This window comes from Phalacrocorax carbo, chromosome 1 (assembly GCF_963921805.1).
Source record: "Phalacrocorax carbo chromosome 1, bPhaCar2.1, whole genome shotgun sequence".
NCBI classification, from domain to species: Eukaryota; Metazoa; Chordata; class Aves; order Suliformes; family Phalacrocoracidae; genus Phalacrocorax; species Phalacrocorax carbo.
Window position 1 is genome coordinate 19391173 of NC_087513.1, and position 18332 is coordinate 19409504.

General features: G+C 38.0%; 1 protein-coding gene across 3 annotated transcripts in view; it reads left to right on the forward strand.

The window, feature by feature from the left end:
* TAFA5 (TAFA chemokine like family member 5) overlaps positions 1 to 18332 on the forward strand; it is a 427770-nt gene that overhangs the window by 343840 nt on the left and 65598 nt on the right. For all 3 annotated transcript variants that reach the window (XM_064445595.1, XM_064445605.1, XM_064445615.1), the window contains exon 3: positions 6222 to 6349. In XM_064445595.1, coding sequence (XP_064301665.1) covers positions 6222 to 6349 — 128 coding nt within the window. The remainder of the gene's footprint in view (positions 1 to 6221; positions 6350 to 18332) is intronic.

Sequence of the window (18332 nt, forward strand, 5' to 3'; positions counted from 1 at the left end):
TTCTTAGAACTAAGTAGTCCTTGGTCTAGATGCCCTATAAATAATTGAGACGAGCTAACTCTTTGTGAATTAGCATTGCTTCCAGTTTTTTAAGTGGAGTAGAATGACTGCTGTAAAAGGTATCCACAGTTTGTGATGTTTCCTTGTTGTATAGTAAAATAGATTAACGTTTGGGGCTTATACACTATTACAGTCAAATTGCTGCTCTAAAGACAGTTCATGATTGCTATGTCATATTAAAGTACTGTGATTCAGTTTGTGTTTCTGCTGGCCTCTTTCCTGCTGCTGCAGTTTAACTGATGTATGTTCTTAAAAGCCTATTACTTTGCATATTTTTTTTGTTGTTTAATTTCTTATATATATGTATTAAAGCACACTCTCTTTCTGAAGGAAAATGGGACAGAGAAAGGTCCCCAGGCTAGAGACCACTAAGAAATCAGAGGTTTTGTTTCCAGCTCTGCAACAAATTTCTTTTGTGACCTTGGTCAAGTTGATTAACCCTCGTGCAAAATGGGGACAATGAACTGCATTTATGAGTCATAGGTAGAGCTAGCTAAACATAATAAGTTCTGCAAAGTGTCTTGGGATCTGTGATAGGTAGATAATGTATATGTACTGAATCAGGCAGAGGAGAGAAATGGTTGGAGCAAAAGGCTACAGCTGAAAAAAAATGGAAGAGGGAAAAAGGAAAAACATGAGGTAAAGAGAACAGAGAGGGTGGCAGAGGAGTGGGATGATGGAACCAGCTGGGATCAGCTGAAAGTGATTAATAATAAAACAATGAATAGGGCAAGAGAGGAACACTGGGATAAATGTGTTTTTCTAGCTACATCTAAACTGATTAATCCAAAGGCAATTTTGAACTTTGGGAATCAGCTATACTGACCAGTTTTCTTCAAAGTTTAAGGAAAAAAGCGGTGAAATAATGTATGAAAATCAAGAAGGAAATATTTTCTCTAATGCGTACTTTACATCTGGCATTAAGTCCTACAAGATATCCTTGAAAAAAAATACCATGAAGGAGAATATCATATTATAAGAAGTATAGGTAAGCTAACCTCACATTTAAGAAGTGTGTTTCAAACTGGTATATTCTGCCTAGGGTAGAGGAAATTTTCCCTACTCTCCACTACAAAGAGTCTTCCATTTGCTACTTCAGGCCTCTGGAATTGACTGATAAACATCAACTAAGCCATCTTTTATTTTTTTTAACTTTATTTAGGTTCTTGTACCATGGTTTTCATTATGATTTGTAAATATTCATTCCAGACACCACCTTTTAAGCAAAGGAGCACAGTGTATTCTGAAATCATAAGTCTCAGTATCCAAAAGCTTTTGTAATCAATATTATTATTTGATGAAAAAATAGTATACATTTTTTACTTTTATTTCCAAGTTTATTCTCCAGCATTTGAAAAACAAAAAGAGAAAACAATCTGTAACAATCTGAGTGTTTTAATCTAACATATTTTAGATGGCAGTAAGTTTTTGCATTTACTGCTGCTGAACAAGATATATCTCACTTTTTTACTATCACAAAAAGTTCATGGTTTTCAGTTATGAGATTGACTAGAGATGTTGCAATTGATAACTGCCTGAATGTGGAGTGAACATGTGAAAAGAAAGTACAGGAAAGAAAGCTGGTTTTCTATGGGAAAGCATATATATAATGTTAAACCCGGTGAGAAGCTTAGTGACAAAATGTATCTAGTTGCAGTATTTAGCAGAAGATAATCTGTGGTGTTCTGAAACACTATTCAGTTGAACAGTCTTAAATTGGAGTATACTGATCATGAATAGAGACTTCTGTTTATTTATTTTTACTAGTAACTGTAAATCCATTGCAAATTCCTCTTACAAAACAGTTAAAAGCACTTTGGTGGGTAGTTTGGCGTTGTGTTGATATAGCCTCTACTTGCCTCCAATGCCTCAGAACTGTTTGTTTGAAAAACTCTTGCATAGACTCCATTTGTTCTCCAGTTCAAATGGTATTACCCAGGAAAGCAATTCTACCATGTGCCGAGCACCGTCAGTTCCGATTAACTTCAGTTTAAGTGAAGGGGCACAGCCCTTCTGAGGAGATGCAAAGTAGTGTCAGCTCAGATTCTTAAGATGAAATTCAGTTCTTTGCAGAAGGTCTACACAAAGCCTATGTATCATTTAAGTGCCACTTAATTCTTTATAATGGAGCTTGGAGTGGATTTGAAGAATCTGATTGGCTTTTTCTGTCTTGTCTGCAGACGGGTGAATTTCACCCCTGGTGAATATACACAGTAAAAAGGCAACTGTACTGCCTCAGGAAATGCACTGTATTCCTTTGCTTTGGCTAGTGTAACTCAGTTTCAATTACTGCTAGAAATTCTTGGTATAACACTGATAAAATCATTGTATACTTTGCCCCCTATATTATATATTTAGCATCACTGTGATACCTGTGATACTCTGCTATAATGGGCAAACTGAAAAGTGAAAATGCAAATATAGATGTAATCCCACAGGCACAAATATGCCCTCCCCTTTGCAACTGTGGCTGCATATATTTAACAGAACAAGGTGTCTGCAGAGACTTCAATTTATACCTAAGTGCGAGGGTGCCTGCCTGCCCTGCTTTTGGCAAATGGCCCAGAAAACAAGGCCCGTTAGGCTGGGAACCTGAGAGCCTGCGTGTTTGTGAGGCTTTTGAAACAAAGCGAGGGTCAGGTTGGAAAGCTGGACAAAATAGGTACGAACACCTGTAATGGGGGAAATCCCCGAGGGGAAAACAGGGTGAGCAGGCGGGTGGGTTCTGCCTCCCCCAGCGCTGCCTCACTGTGGGGCGGTGGGTCTGGGGCGGCAGAGCTGGTGCTCCAGGGGTCTGACTCCTGACCCCTGGACACGGTCTGGCAGGGCTTAGGGAGCTCCTGAGCATCTGCCCAGGGGGTGCTGGGGGCCACCCGCACGCCAGGAGGCAATGGGGAGGGCAGGGTGCCTCTGTGTGTGTTAGAAGTGTTTGGGATTGGTTCTGAGGGGGCATTTAGGAGTTTCCAAGTGTTTATGAACATTTGGTGTCTAGTACTCTGGTTTACCTTTTGCATCACTGGTATTGATCCTGCACTGCTGCTGGTTATGTGTCATTAATAAATTAATAATCTGTTTTGATACTGATTTGCTTTAAACTATGTGAGCTGAGTAGTTTTTGCCTACAAAAAGTTGTTCTGATTCTCAAGGCCTAAATGCATGAGCTAATCTATACACTTAACCCAGAAATGTTTTAGACTTTATGTTCTGTAAAATACTCTTGGTGTGTTCTAAATTTGTGTGGATATAACCAATTCCCAGAGCAAGGACTCCATATATCTATGATATTACTGATAGCTGCATTCTGAGATAGCAACCAAGCAAACACTAAGAGTAATTCACAGAGGAGATAAATTTTTTTTAAAGGTTAGTTCAAATTACGTTTCCAGGAAAACCTCCCACCTGAGATAGTAGAGGCAATCTAGTAGATATTTTTGAGTTTAGCTGACTATTCGGCCTTCAGTGATCCTTCATATTGTTGAAACATTGCTAGAAATAACTGTTTTGATATGTGAATTGCAAAATATATGCATGCAAGTGGATGAGGTTTGGTGTTAACATTTTACTGAGCTTTTCTGTAAAGCCTGCAGCTGGATGCATGCCTTCACTCAGGAAGGATGAGCCTGTTATCTGTTACATAGGAGATGTTAGCCTTGAAAACTGATATGATTCAGTTCTCAGTAGAGCAGTACCTATGGACCCCAAGCACAATCCAGGTTTCCATGTATTATGTGCTAAAAACACTTAGCGGATTTGCTTCAAAAATTTGTAGTTATGAAAATTGTTTGGGAAACATTCCTCCAGCAATATATGTATTGCCTAATGAACAGTGCAAATTCCTATATAGACGTTTGGGAGCTAAAGTGGTTTTGTTTTTATCACGAAAATCTTAATACGAATTTTAGATTGAGCTTCCACTGAAAGAAATCAGTGTTCGCTATATTGCTAGAGCTTACCAACAATTGTACCGGGACTGAGGACACAAGTTGTTTCATGTCAAAATATTGGAAAGGATTTTATTAAAAGACTTTAAATTTCACTTCTTTTTCTTGCCATGATCCAGTGGCACTGGGGATTGCATTCTTAAGCAGTTCCAGACAGAGGAAGTCAGGGGCATAGGGAGGCTGAATCAGACGTTCAGGAGAGCATAAAGAGCTGCAACTGCCAATGGGTATAAATGCCTGCTTTTAAGCTCCTTGGACCCAGAATTAATTTGGAGCATCAAAGGCTTTTTGCTAAGTATTTCTCCTGTAGTTCTGTTTTTGTTGGGCTCATGACTGTTGAAGATACATTGCATGTACTGGTGTCACACATCAACACAGAGGAAGACATGATCTGTGTCCCTGTGTGTGGAACCTTTTCTGCCCTTGAATCCTAGGACACTTACGTACATTTTGAGGTGGTGAAGATTTCTTATAGTCTTGCCCAGGATTGCTGAGATGATCTCTGATGAAACTGAGGACCATATTCTGTGGACTGTGAGCCTTACAGTCTGAGAAAAAGATACATTGTTTGGGGGCCTTAACTTGTTTAGCATCTTATACAAAAAGGATGTGGACAGGCTGGAAGGGGGCCAGAGAAGGGCCACCAAGATGATCAAAGGACTGGGAAGCTGCCATATGAGGATAGGCTGGGAGAGCTGGGTTTGTTCAGCCTTGAGAAAAGAAGGCTCAGAGGGGATCTCATCACCATGTACCAGTACTTAAGGGGTAGCTACAAAGAAGATGGAGGTTCCCTTTTTACACGGAATCACATGGGGAGGACAAGGGGGAATGGACACAAGTTGCTTTTGGGGAGATTCCGATTGGACACCGGAGGGAAATTTTTCACGTTGAGGACAGTCAACCATTGGAATAATCTCCCCAGGGAAGTGGTTGACTCGGCCACGTTGGACACCTTTAAGAGTCATCTGGACAGGGTGCTGGGCCATCTTGTCTAGACTGTGCTCTTGCCAGAAAGGTTGGCCTAGATGATCTCTGAGGTCCCTTCCAACCTGGGATTCTAGGATTCTGTATAGGGCACCATACAAGTGAGTGCATCTCTGTATATGTCTTTTATAAAAAGTATCCCAAACTAACACTCCACCCCACACTTTTGCCTACAGGGGGAGAGTGAAAGAATAATGAAATATTAGATATTAGTCATATTGCTTAATATTCTATGAGAAGGAACCCAGATACTACAGAGGGGAACTCAACAGTAGTAGTATAATAATCCAGACAGAACCCTACAGGAATTAAAGTCCCTTTTCTCTCTGCCTTGAAGAAAAATTTCTCCCCACAGCTCCTTTGCATCTACTTTGATGCTGCCTGAGCTCTGTTGTTCCAAGACTACTTGGTCTGCATGACCTTGAGGAAATTTTGCAGAACCAGCTTACCAGACACGCAAGCATTAAGAGGAGGAGCCACTAAGCACACAACACACCACCTTTTAGACAGTTTAGGACCCTCCTGACTAGACTTCCTTTCCTTTGTAGTAACAGGGTAATAAGGTGTTTGTTCCAGTCTTTTCCCTCTGCTTAGTCTGTCCTTCCCCATGATTTCCCAACCTTTACTTCATTCAACACCTGTCCTTCTTATATTCCTAGTTCCTGCCCCTAACTATGCCCCTACCATTGCAAGTATCACAGATTTTCACAACTACTATCATTATGTTGACCCCTTTACCCATTTATTATGGCTTTTCTCTCCCCTGTGTGTCTCATTTACACTTTAAGCACTTCAGAATAAGGAGTGTCTGCTCAGGTTTTTGGAGTCTAACACAGTGGATCCTAGTTGTAGGTCACTTTTAGGCTACCATAATGATTAGTTTGCATAGTAAGTCTTCAGTTGTTAGCCCCCACAACAATATTTCCTTGACTGTAAGAAGCATGGAATTAGAAAATCAGCTAACTTTTATGTTCTTTTGATTTACAACAGGGCTGCTTTTGTTTTATGTTGGTTTTTAAGTTTTATTTTTATTACGATATCAGTTGGCACAGCAGGTGTTGTAAATAATTTTGTAAATTGCCTAGGGCTGTCTACATCATAACCTATGGCTGCCTTATCAGATGATGAAAATAGACAACTCAAATTAGAAAGTGTTTAGAGATAAGTGAAATGTGTATTCTCCTGCCAATTGTTTTCGGTTGTTTTTTTTTTTTTTTTCTCTTTTCTGTTCCATAGCACGAATTATCAAAACAAAACAGTGGTGTGAAATGCTTCCATGTTTAGAAGGAGAAGGCTGTGATTTGCTAATCAATAAATCAGGCTGGACCTGTACACAACCAGGAGGACGGATAAAGACAACCACGGTAGGTCACTTCTCTGTTCTATATTTCTTCAGTTTCTTGTTCACTTTAGTTTATTGAAAAACAAAGAGTGAGATTTCTAATTGTTTTCTTGGCCCAGATATGTAAAGTCTGTTGCGTTGTAATTAAGCTATGTGCCCAAGCGTGCTTACTGAAATACACAGCAATGTTATCACAAAGACAGCAAAAATGTGTAATTCCCACAGTTAATAAGAGTCGAAATTATATCAAGGTTTTCTTAAAAGGCACTGGTGGTTTAACTAACTTGTATTCAGCCTGAAGACAGGATCTTATTGCTTCACTGTACAGAAGTTTTCTTATGCTGAAGAAGTGTAGGGTATAAAACTGAACACATGGTCTAGCAGGGTGAAAAGAAAGCTTTCATTGGGAATTGGAGGGAAAATACTTTTGCTATTCCCACCGTACAGGAAAAGCAAGTTGCACAGATAGATCTTTAGTTTTCAGTGAGACAGCCAGCGAGACCTATAGAAAACATAGTAAAAGATCCCTTCTTTCAGCTTTCTTTTGGTTCTGGTTTGTTGATAAAACCTTCAAATCTCTGATTTGGTGTCTTGGGGCATATGCTTGTAGTGAAGCTGAGAGTATATATGACAGTAATAGTTTCTAGCGCCTGTAATAGATCAAACAGATTTCTAGAAAATGTTCTCAAATGCCAATAATTCCTTGACTTCAAAAATGGAAAAAATCTGAAGTGATATAATAGAGCTTCTGATAGCTTGCTAGACCTCTTGAAATGATTTTCCCCCCCCTATAATCTTTTTTTAGATTTACATAGAGCTTGAGTGTAATTTAAATAAGTGCAATCTCAAGAATATTTAGTCTTAAAAGTACTTGTCAGTGAGGACTAAATTAAGGCCCATCATCCCCTGCACAATTTCTCTCTCTGAGCAGGAGACAGACACCAGTACAAAACTTTTTATTGTTTTGGAATTACTATACTTTGGAAAATTAACATTTTTCACTTTTTAAAAAAGAATGAAGATTTGATAGTACTTTATGAGGTATCCGCAAAACAGACTTTATGAATTGTGATCACTCATTTGATGCTCCTGTATTTACCAGACATGATATTCATTATGGACAGGGCTATAAAACTTAACACAGTCTCTGAGGTCTTACTTAAATATAGTTTGCTTTTAGATCTTTTGCATTCAAGTTATGTAAGAGTGACACATTAAGGAGACCTAATATGGTAACTTTGTCATGCTGAAATATTATCTTAAATCTGGTTAATTCAGAGGCATTTTCTGTACCTGAGGTAAACGGAAAACCCATGAACTGTGACACATTGCCAGCTGTCATTATAGTTCTTTATTTGATGTTTTATGCTAATGGCATGACTGAGTAATGCCATGTAAGCAGAGGATCTATCCTTCAGTATCTGTCTTTAATGAAGTGATTCAGATATCCTTTTACATCAAACAACAGGAACCTGATTCTGAACTCTTACTTGTCTGTATGGTTCTTTAATGCTATTGACATGAATGGAATGACTCATGATTTTGATTACCGTAAATGAAATTATAAGCATGCCCTATGAGTAAAATTAAGGGCATGGCAAGTGTAATATTAGAAAACAGACTCTCCCCCACACAGAGACATCATTGTCATCGGTGAGGAGAGATTCTGCCAGAGAGCCAACTGTAGAACAGCTCTGAGCATAAGCCCTCATCTAACATCAAGCAATCTTCAACAGTTGGTATCACACATGCAGACACACAACAAACACACAGTACTTTTCAGTCAAGCCAGACTAGCAACTTAGAATACTTAAAGATGCTCTGAATCCAGAAGGGGAGGGGGGGGGGAAGAAAAAAGAAAGCCCAAGAAACTGCAATCTGTAATTCAGTATTACTAAAAAATTAAGAATAAAAAAATGTTAATTTATTCTTCAGCCACTTGGCTGAAGGGTAAGGGAAGCTTTGGACAATGGTGACAGGTTTAGGAATAATGTCTTAGGAATGCGCTGTGAAGTGCATGACTCTGATTAAAAGAAATTCAATTTTCTAGCAGACACACCAAGACACATTATTTACTGTAGTAGTACTCTTAGGTCTACAGCTGCTGATGCAGTTAAGTAATTTCTATTTCTACTCCTAATCAACACACCTGAGTTACCAGGCCCATCATGGCATCTGAGTGTAATGGGAAGGATTTCTGGCTGGGAAGGGCCAGAAAATGGCCTCCAGTTAGTATGGGGAAATAAATGTCCAAACTTATTGAATTAATTATTGTACACTAAATATATGTTATTAAGTAGAAATAATTCTTCACCAAATCTCCAGTGACAGCCAGATTAGGTCCTTAATTTTTTAACTATCAATTTCGTTAACACACATTTGCTAATCTAATAGTTACAGGCCTTTCCTGCTAATATTAGTTTGTATCTTGAAGGTACTTGGCAGTAGGTCTTGCATTATCATAGTGGTGGTGGATCTTATACCAGAGCTATTACTGTTCGGTAAATGCTGAGACAATAATGTGCTACCCATACGAAAGCCAGAACAGTACTGAACTCTGATGGACTGAGACCAGCTGTTGTGACAGTACCGGCTTTTTCATTTATTCCAGGAGGTTGTGTAAAGTGTAACCTTTTCAGTACTGGGTTTAGAAAGTAGCATGTGGAAAGGTAGAACTACTGGAGATATTATGTAGGACATGAGGTCCTTCTTATGTGAGAATATAGTTTAGGACTCACAGTTAAATATGTGTCTATCAAAAAAAGGAAGAAATAGGATTCGTTTTCTGTAAATGAGTGAGTTTAACATTTACTATTTCTTTTATAAAAATAACAAGCAAAGAGCAAACGAAAATACCCATTGCTCCAAAGCAAAAGTGCCATTTCTGTAAATTGTTTGGAAAGTGCTGCTGCTACATTATGCTTTGAGTCAAAATTGTTTAGACTTTCTATGCAGAGCTAGATTTTTTCACTGCCTGGCACTTTTTGTGATCACTGCTGGAAATAATGCAACCAAGTCAGAATTTTCTCCTCACATGGGTAGCAGTGTTTTATATCCATTTTGTGCTCACTTTGCACAGCTATAAATGACTACACAAGGTGCAAGTCAAAGGAAAATCAGACTCAAAGTATACTCTAAATGGATCTGGATGTCACTTCTGCCCTGTCATCCTTTCTACAAGGTGTGAATGAACCCAAGATTTTTCATCTGCTAAGAGGCTTTTAGAATTGAGGATTGACCGGGCTAACTGCCAACATATGTATTAAGCAGCTGACTGTCAATATGAGGAAACAATATGGCAACTTGTAAATGAAGATAGCAAGAGAATACTACACAATTGTTAGCACTTTCAACATACTAAGTACTTTCATTTAACAAATGCCCTTACAGTCACTTTAAAATCATCTGCCTTAAAGATTTCTTCTCTTTTTGATATTCTCATTACTCTTTCAATTCTTAAAAACAAAAAAGAAGCTATAATATTTTTTTAAAATAGTATGTAGTTTCAATAGTGCCAGAAGATATGCCTTTTTTTTTTTTTAAGATATTGCTGAAGGACCTGTCTGTTTTATATTTCAAGTATAAAACTTGCCAGGGTATAGATGAGAAGATACACAAAGTATTGGATTTACAGGGGAGATTAATTTTGGCACCAAAGTGTATATATGTTGTCAATGATCCATCACTACCTAATTGTTACTTAATTAATTCCTTCTTCTACATGATGTGATTTCAATGCATGCAGCTTAACAGAACATTCATGCACCAGTTCCTCAGTAGCTAACCTTTTAAAACCTTTGTGATTTTACTGCTAAATTAGCTGAAGTGGGAAATTAAGGAGTATGAAGAAGCTAAGAGAGAGCTCACAGTGGATAAAAGGTGTAATTACTCTGACATGGAGCTCAGTGCTTAGCTAGTAAAATTTACTAAGGATCTAGCTTCACCAAGGGACGTGACTTTCTTAATAGAGTTTACTTACACACAGAGCAACTTAGCATTCCTCACCATTAATATAAATGACATGCTGGCTGGGTTGGAAAGGCAATTTGTTCCTTACCCTGAAAAATACAATAGCTGTTTGTATTGGCTGCAATTTAAATCAAGATTTTTCTGCAGAGCTTTATCATACACATATGTATGATAAATGTGACTCAGAGAAAATGTACTGGTTTGCTTTTCATCACTGACTTACGAGCAATGTGTTCTCATTCATACTATTACATTCAAAGTAAAAAGAAATATATATATGTTACATATTTGTAACATACTTGAGAATTTACTTTTTTTTAGACTGAAGACCAGCTGGAAATGTCCTGAGGCCATGGTCTAGTGGTCTGAGCTTGGGACTGGGAGCCAGAAACTCCTGAGCTCTAATCCCGGCTCTGACAGTGACTCCCTCTGTGGCCTTGGGTAAGTCACTGAACCTCTCTGCCTCAGTTTCCCCAGCAGTAAAAATAAGATTAACAATCCTTAGCTACCTAGTGAATTTTGGAGTCCTGAGTTAATATTTTAGGGGGCTTAGAAATTCAGAGTAACTTAAAAATAAAAATACTGTTATTTATAAATGTCCTTATTGGTGATATTCATGTTGTTGTTAGATATTCACATAACCCTGGCATTCCTGTACTTAGCCTCACCTACATTCCAGCTCTGAGTGTTTCTAAATATGCATTTCACATCTCCACGAGTCAGCTGATTTTATTTGGTTAAGCTGTTTTTGGAAGTTTTTTGACATCCCACCAGTTCTAGTTCTGTTTTATTCTAGGACACAATACCCACCACAACAAGCTTTTAGGCAGCACCAAATTAGAGCAGTGGAATGACACAGGCACGCATGCCATGCCGAAGTAAGTTTCCCTCTTCCCCTTCGTCAGAAGTGGTCAACTTATGGAACAGATACGTTAAATCTACTTGTCAGCAGTTCATCTACGAAGCTCCCTCACTGTCACTACACTACACGCAGACCAAGATTACAGAGGATATTTTTCAGGAAGCTGATGTATCCCCTCATCCCAGTCCAAAGAATAGCTTTTAGGAACAAGCAGTAAGTTTGGTCCTGAATTTTCCATCATTCATAACCAAGACTCTTGCGGAACCAGAATCTTTGGCTATATTTAAGCTATGGGACCAGGAGTACATCCTTGCTTCAAAGTCCATATACATGCACAACTATGAGTCCCAATGTCTTCTCTGTCTTCTCTTTTTCTGTGTGTCCCTCTTCCTGATGGCATTCCTGCCACTGCCTTGTGAGAGATCTTAGCAGCAGCAGAAAGGCTCTTACAAATACATTTATGTGGTGAAATATGAACTCAGTTATGAACTCAGCCCGATTCTCTTGCAGATCATCCTCAGCCTTTCTCACTCTGAATTTCTTGTTGGATTTCTAGAAATCTGGTTTAAGAAAATCACTATCCTTATTGTCACTGAGACCTATCTGTATGCTTAACTCCTGGTGTCAGCCAGTTAGAGCTCAATGAGCTCCGAGACCATCACTTCATCAAGCATTATGCATCACAAAGTCCTCTAAAACTTACGCAGGTCTCAGTAGGGTGGTCCTGAAATTACTATTTAAATAAAGTTTTCTGAGTCTACTGCTACATAATTGGAAACTAGCCTTAAATACCTTTCATAAATTAAAACATTTATACGTTCTACCTTTTATATTTATATACCAAGTTAAGAAAGAGTAGAACATCAACACACTCTGCAGAATATCTTCTGCAGATATTGTTAAGGTCAAAAAGCTATGATATTTGGATGTGTGTACATATGAACTACCAGAACTACATTGCTCATAATTAACATCTCATTATAATGTAACTGCAGATCTACAGGATCAGCCCTAGTCATGGCCCAGTGATTTAACTGAGCCTTGTAATACTTTTTTTTATTAATTTGATATTCTTCCCAGTAGTACTAGCATTAACTATGAGAGAAAATACCAATTCTTGACATGTCATAGCCATGTGCTTCAGTGTACACTCTATAGATTTGTACCCCAAGACCTAGATTCAACCTGTTGTTTATTTCCATGGTTTTCAAGAGATTTTTATCTGCTGAACAGAATTTCCATTGCTCTGATTGTTTACAAAAGGTATCATAATTTACAAATGGGTCATCACTGCAATACTGGATCTGGATTCCTTTCTGTTAATTTCCAAGCAAGTTAACATGTGAGTTGAATGTCTTAAATCTCAAAGAGGTTAAAAGTCATGTTTCCAATTCCTGTGTTAGAAAGGCTCAAGACAAGCCTCCAAGTAGAGTGGTGGGATGGTCTTCGTGGCCCCATGTCTTAAGTCCTTCATGTGCTGAGGAAGCTAAATAGAAATAAAATCCTCATGAAGCTGAAGAACCTAAATAGAGCAGGGCCATGCTACTACTTCATGATACGCAAGTTCTCTTGCATATTAGTACTGCTTCAACTAGTACAGTCTTTTCAAAGCTGTGTACTCCTTTGTGGTACCAATATACTGAAACCCACCCATTCTATTCTACATCATCCTTATCAAAATACACTTCTCTGTGGCAAATAACTGTTCTTCAAGTCCTAAATCCAAAATTTTAGCAAAGGCTTTGTGATTTTTGTAGACTTCATGTTGAAAGGAGCTGGCAAAAGCTTGAAGAACCGCCTCAAAGATATTAGGTGCCTTCCTCTGTTCTGAACGCTGAATATGGGTCCTACAGTGATTTACACTGCCTGAAAAGAGACCACAGTTTATTCCAATAATAACTTGGAGTAAAATGTCTAGGTTGAAATCATAATTTGTTAACATCTCAAATAATTCTATGGAAGAAAAATAGGGAAACATAGGTCTCGTTCTTCTCTTTCAGAACACATGTTTTCAGATTTTAATGGGGAATTATAATAGCCTCATGTGGTCTGTGTGTTCTAAATTAAAGATACTCAATTCCTGTGCAAATAAATAAACTCATTTTTCAGATAGATAAGATTTCTATAGATACCTCGGGACAGGACAGATTTAGATTCAGTGAGGTAAAACGTTTCCTGATTAATGCTTAAGGAATTTTTTTTTTTCTTGTGATATGGATTTATCTGTATTTTAAACCAGTTAGTTCACTGTAAAATGAGCTACATTCTGATCCATTTGAGGTCTCAACTGTCACTTCAAGTAAGTAAACAAAAGCAGATTCTACCCTAGACAATAATAAGTTTCCAATCATCTCTTTCATGGTTTTATGGAATAAATTTTGTTTTCAGTAAAAAAACTCCCCAAAACTGCATAGGTTCTTTTTATTTTTTCTATACTTTGAAACAAGAATTCTGAAATATATACAAACCCACGTCTGTAACTTAGGGATTTCATTGACTACTATATCACAGTGTGAACCCACCCAATAAATTATAGACATCTAAAAATGTTCAAGTGTATACAAAACTTTAGAAGCTGCATTTTAAGGACTACTTAAATTGTTAGGTTAGTCCTGATTAAAAAAATACTTTAATTTTAAATTCTTTCTAAATTCCATAATTTTGCAGTACATCAGTAAAAAAGGTATTTTATATGGGGGTACAATTCTCATCAATCTCCTCAAAAACAACAAAAAAAGAACATTAATTTTAAAAATGGAAGGCCCAGGGCATAGACAACTGAGATCTGTAATGGGTGATTCAGGTCCTTGCATGGGAAAATTGCAGGCCCATCAAAGAGTGGATGTGAAGAGGCTGGTACTAGAATTTGTTACTATTGTTTAGAACCTCAGTCACCATTTACATTTAGGTAGGCCTTTCCAAATACTGAAATAGAATTATAATTGGCCGAAGAAATTAACATGTTAAGAATGAGTACATTAATAAACTGAGATTGACAAAAAGGAAACAAGAAGAGTTAAACCACATTCATATTAGTAATGGTAATATTGCATCTTTTTGTGTTTTGACAATTCTTAGAATAACAGATAAACATTTATAAATGTTTATAAATAGATAAACATGGGATTTAGTTTCCTCAACTTGTCCTTTTAGTGCAATTAGATACCTAAGGGTACTGAAGATATTTTGCAAAGGGTGAACATAAATGATATAAAACATGTAGACCAGAGCCGTTGTGGGGTGGCAGCTGGAAGCTATGCAGGAGGTGCTAGTGCTAGCTGCCTGCGTTAAGCAACTAAATCTCATTCCTCATCGGCTAAACCAGACAATTTGATACAGTGCTGCCCAGTCCTACTGTGTGTGCTTCGTAATACATTGACATTGTCTGAAGGTTCTGATTTCCTGCATGAATATGAGAAAATCAATTTTCATTTAATAAGTGGTTGCAAAGAGAGACTGAGGAAACAACCCTGAAGATTACTGCTGCATTTTCTTGATTCACTGTAAGGAGCACAACACACTGTTTGTAAGAAGTGATTCAATAGATGCTATATGCCATGTAGTTGGACTGAAGGGAACTACAGGATAAACTGTACATGTGGAAGAAAAAATAGAGTTTATAATGCAAACAAGGAAGAAAGCTGGAAAAGACAACTCAGAACTTGAGCATATAGTTTAAATCATGTTTTTTTGTGGGTATGTAGTGGAAAACTATGAAGGTTGGAAGCTGGTATGTCACATCAATATCAAGAATTTTAAATTATGCTAAGATTATTACACACCCATTTTACACAGTTAGAACGTTCATGGTACAAGTGTTAGAAAATGAAGCTGTTACATGTGTATATCCATTTTGGAACACTTCTTTTTTAAGAACACCCCGAAATATTTCTGTTAAGTCATGCAAAGCAAGCTAGAAATCTTGAACTGAACAAAAGAAGCAGTGAATAAAAAAAATGAAATAGGTGTTTTAGTGCAGGGATTTTTATAATCCATTTGACACATTATTTCTTAAAATTATACTTGAAAATTAATTCAGAAAGGCCTGTCACATTGAAAACTGCCATTTCAGCAAGGTACTGATGGAGGACCTGTGAACAGTGCATAATAACAGTTAACAGGAGTGTATTGATCTAGGTCAAGGTGGCCCAGGAAGTGACAGATTTGTGAAAGGTCTAATGTTATTTTATGAAGAATGGTTTCAAAAGCATAAAAGGTGTTAAGCTCTTAGGTGTTATTGAAAGTCTGTGGAAGGCAGGCACATAACAGACATTTCTGTTTTCTGATATTCCCCTGCTATATTTTCATTAAGCATCTGGAGTAGAGCTCTGATACTTGGTAGCGTTATGTCTACACAGAAGTTTCTTTAGCTTTGGGTCAGACCTAAAGGGTAAGGTTGCCTGTTTTATGATCTAGTTAACTCCTGCTTGTGAGACTTTGTCCTCACCTGCTTCTCCTGCTCATTTGCATATAAGCATGCTAGGGTATGCAGAAGGACAACTCAGTTTACAGAGTCATAGTAAAGTGATAGGCCAAAGCTTGGGCTATTCCTGCACTTCATTAGAGATTAGCAGTCTCATTACATGGCTGAGACAGGAGGTTGGAAGTGAATAAAGCTGTCTGTCCCTTGATCCAAATAAAACCAGGCAAGGGTGGGACAGTGAAATAAACCAGCAAAATATAGAAGAATAGGACCTATTCTTTCAACTGACAGTGCAGCTTCATGGTAGCTTAAACCAATCTAAACCCAGAGTGCCCCAGTCCCATTCTCCCACCCACTCTGTATATGCTGGACCTCCATTTTGGGCAGGCACTAAGTGCTTGTGGAAATGTCTGGGATGGCAAACACGCATCACTTTTTGCCAGGTTAGTTTTCAGCCACATCATCTTCTGATTACAATACTGCGGATTAACCTAGAATAAGCCAGATATAAAGCATTTTAAATTTTTCTAGGCCAAAACCTATGAGGTATGTCTGCCTCTGTTACATAGTTCTAACACCTGTTGGGCCATCAACAACTGCTGCTGGGTATCTAATTAGTTTTTTCAGCTAACAAACATTGCTATTCTTTCCCATTTATACTTTCCAAAGAATTCTAAAAGTTGCCTCTGAGGTGCAGACAAACCATATGAAATACATCATTCACATGAGATACACTGGTGTACCCTACATGAAGGGATTAAGATATTTGAAAGCCCATGTCCTAAGGTGTGGAGGATGCTGTTGTTTTCTGGAGTGGGGATTTTAAAGGTAGCCTCTCTTCTCTCTAATACTGCTCTTCATTCACATTAAAGCATTTATAAGGACATACATCAAAATTCTAAATTTGTACACTGTCCCTCTGTGAATAATGTGGTGACATTGATTTCTGGAGAAATATTTATTCCTACTGATGGATATTGGCCATCTCTAGGTACAATAAAGAAATCTGCATTTCACATAAGACTGAAAGATATTCCCTTAAGGAAATAATTTTGGTGGTTGGAAAGGAAGCAGGATGTTGCTGTGGGGAAACTCTTTTGGAGGAACGTTCCTGAGACCTAGCTGGACATGTGATAATACAGCCAAAATCAGCATGTAAGGAGACAGTTCTGACCAGTGAGTCATAAAAAAGGGGGAGGAAGGGGGGAAGCATGGTGTCAGTGAAAATTAAGTATTTAATCTCTGAGTGTAGCTAAAAAGAAGTTGGCTGAGATCTGCAGGGCTTAAGTGTGTTGTAAATTTTGGAGGCCAAATGCAAATAATTAAGACTCTAAATCTTGTGATAGGGGCCAAACTTAGGAAGGTAATGCACTTAGGGAGGGAAGCATATAGGCCCAGCATGGTGTTTCTTTTAGTACCTGAGACCCATATCAACCCAGCAGAGATCAAGGAAATAAGATAAGGACGTTCACAGGGTATCCACAGAGCATGTGGAGTAAGTTGCCACACTTCTCCACAAATCACACCACCTGCCAGACTGGGGCATATCCCAGGTGAGGCCACTTTGTAGTCCTTTTGGAAACTCTTGTGCAGAAAGCAGTTCAAGACTGGTGGGTCCAGGTGGTGAAAATAAATTAAAAGGAGCCTGATTTTCTGGCCTAGTAAGAAGGGCACTCCCCTGAGCAAGGAGGAATTACTGAGTACTGATCCAACTGCTGATCTATTTATTTTTTTTTTCCCCCATTGAATATGTGTAAGACCTGAGAGATGTACTCCTCTCCCTTGGTCATGTTTTTGTGATGGATTCAGAGCCGTTCAGGTGACTTAAGTGTGGTTTGAGCATTGATAGTAAATTAGGGGTCCTCTGGGGATGGAAGCATATTTTAGGTGCTGAAACACTCATTTCAGATAGTGTTGTTAGAGCTTATCTGCCTCGCTTCTCAAACCAACGCTTTTCTGAATACCTCTGGAACTTTTCCTCAGGTGTTTATGAATTTTTGTGTCCTGTTCTGTCTGCCCCCAAAATTATTTTGCTTCAATTTGCCTTGGGTGGAAGCTTGGCAACTAAAGTCTGACCAAGTTAAGACTTAAATGGAATTTAAAAAAGGATAACTGTAAAAATTGAAAGACAGTATAAAAATCCCTGAAGGAACTAAAATGTAACTGATGATAGCTCCTGTGAAAATATAAGTAAAACGCATCTTAATCCCACAGTAAAGTCAAAGAACAAACAAACATGTAGAATTGTCTGTATAGAGTTACATAAAGCACAAAAATTTGTTGAACTGCCCAAAACAGTGGTTAATAAGGGAGACAGAGATGAAGCCAATAACAATCCATGACTAATTCAACATTGTAAAATCGTAGAGGAAGAGGAAGCATATAAAGTGGCCTGCAGAGATAAAAGTATGGATAAAGACAAATTTAGGAGAAAAAAATTTAGCAGTTCAGTCTGTTAGGCTGTGGAATAGTTTCTCAGAGCTGGAAAGTCCGACAATTGCTCAGCTCAAAGCTAGCTTGAACAAAGATCTAGAAAGAGTGCTGCAGGGATCAGTCTGGTATTGGAAAGATATGAAATAGATTGACTGATCGGTCTTTACCAGCTTTAACATTCTGATTATTTTTTAACCATCTTTATGAAAGCCATAGTGGAATAACTCATAAACCATTTGAGGGGAAGAGTTGTGATACTTTGAGATTGCTTTGAGTTGTCAGACAGACTTAATTTTTCTCACAGAGATTTGTTGTCTG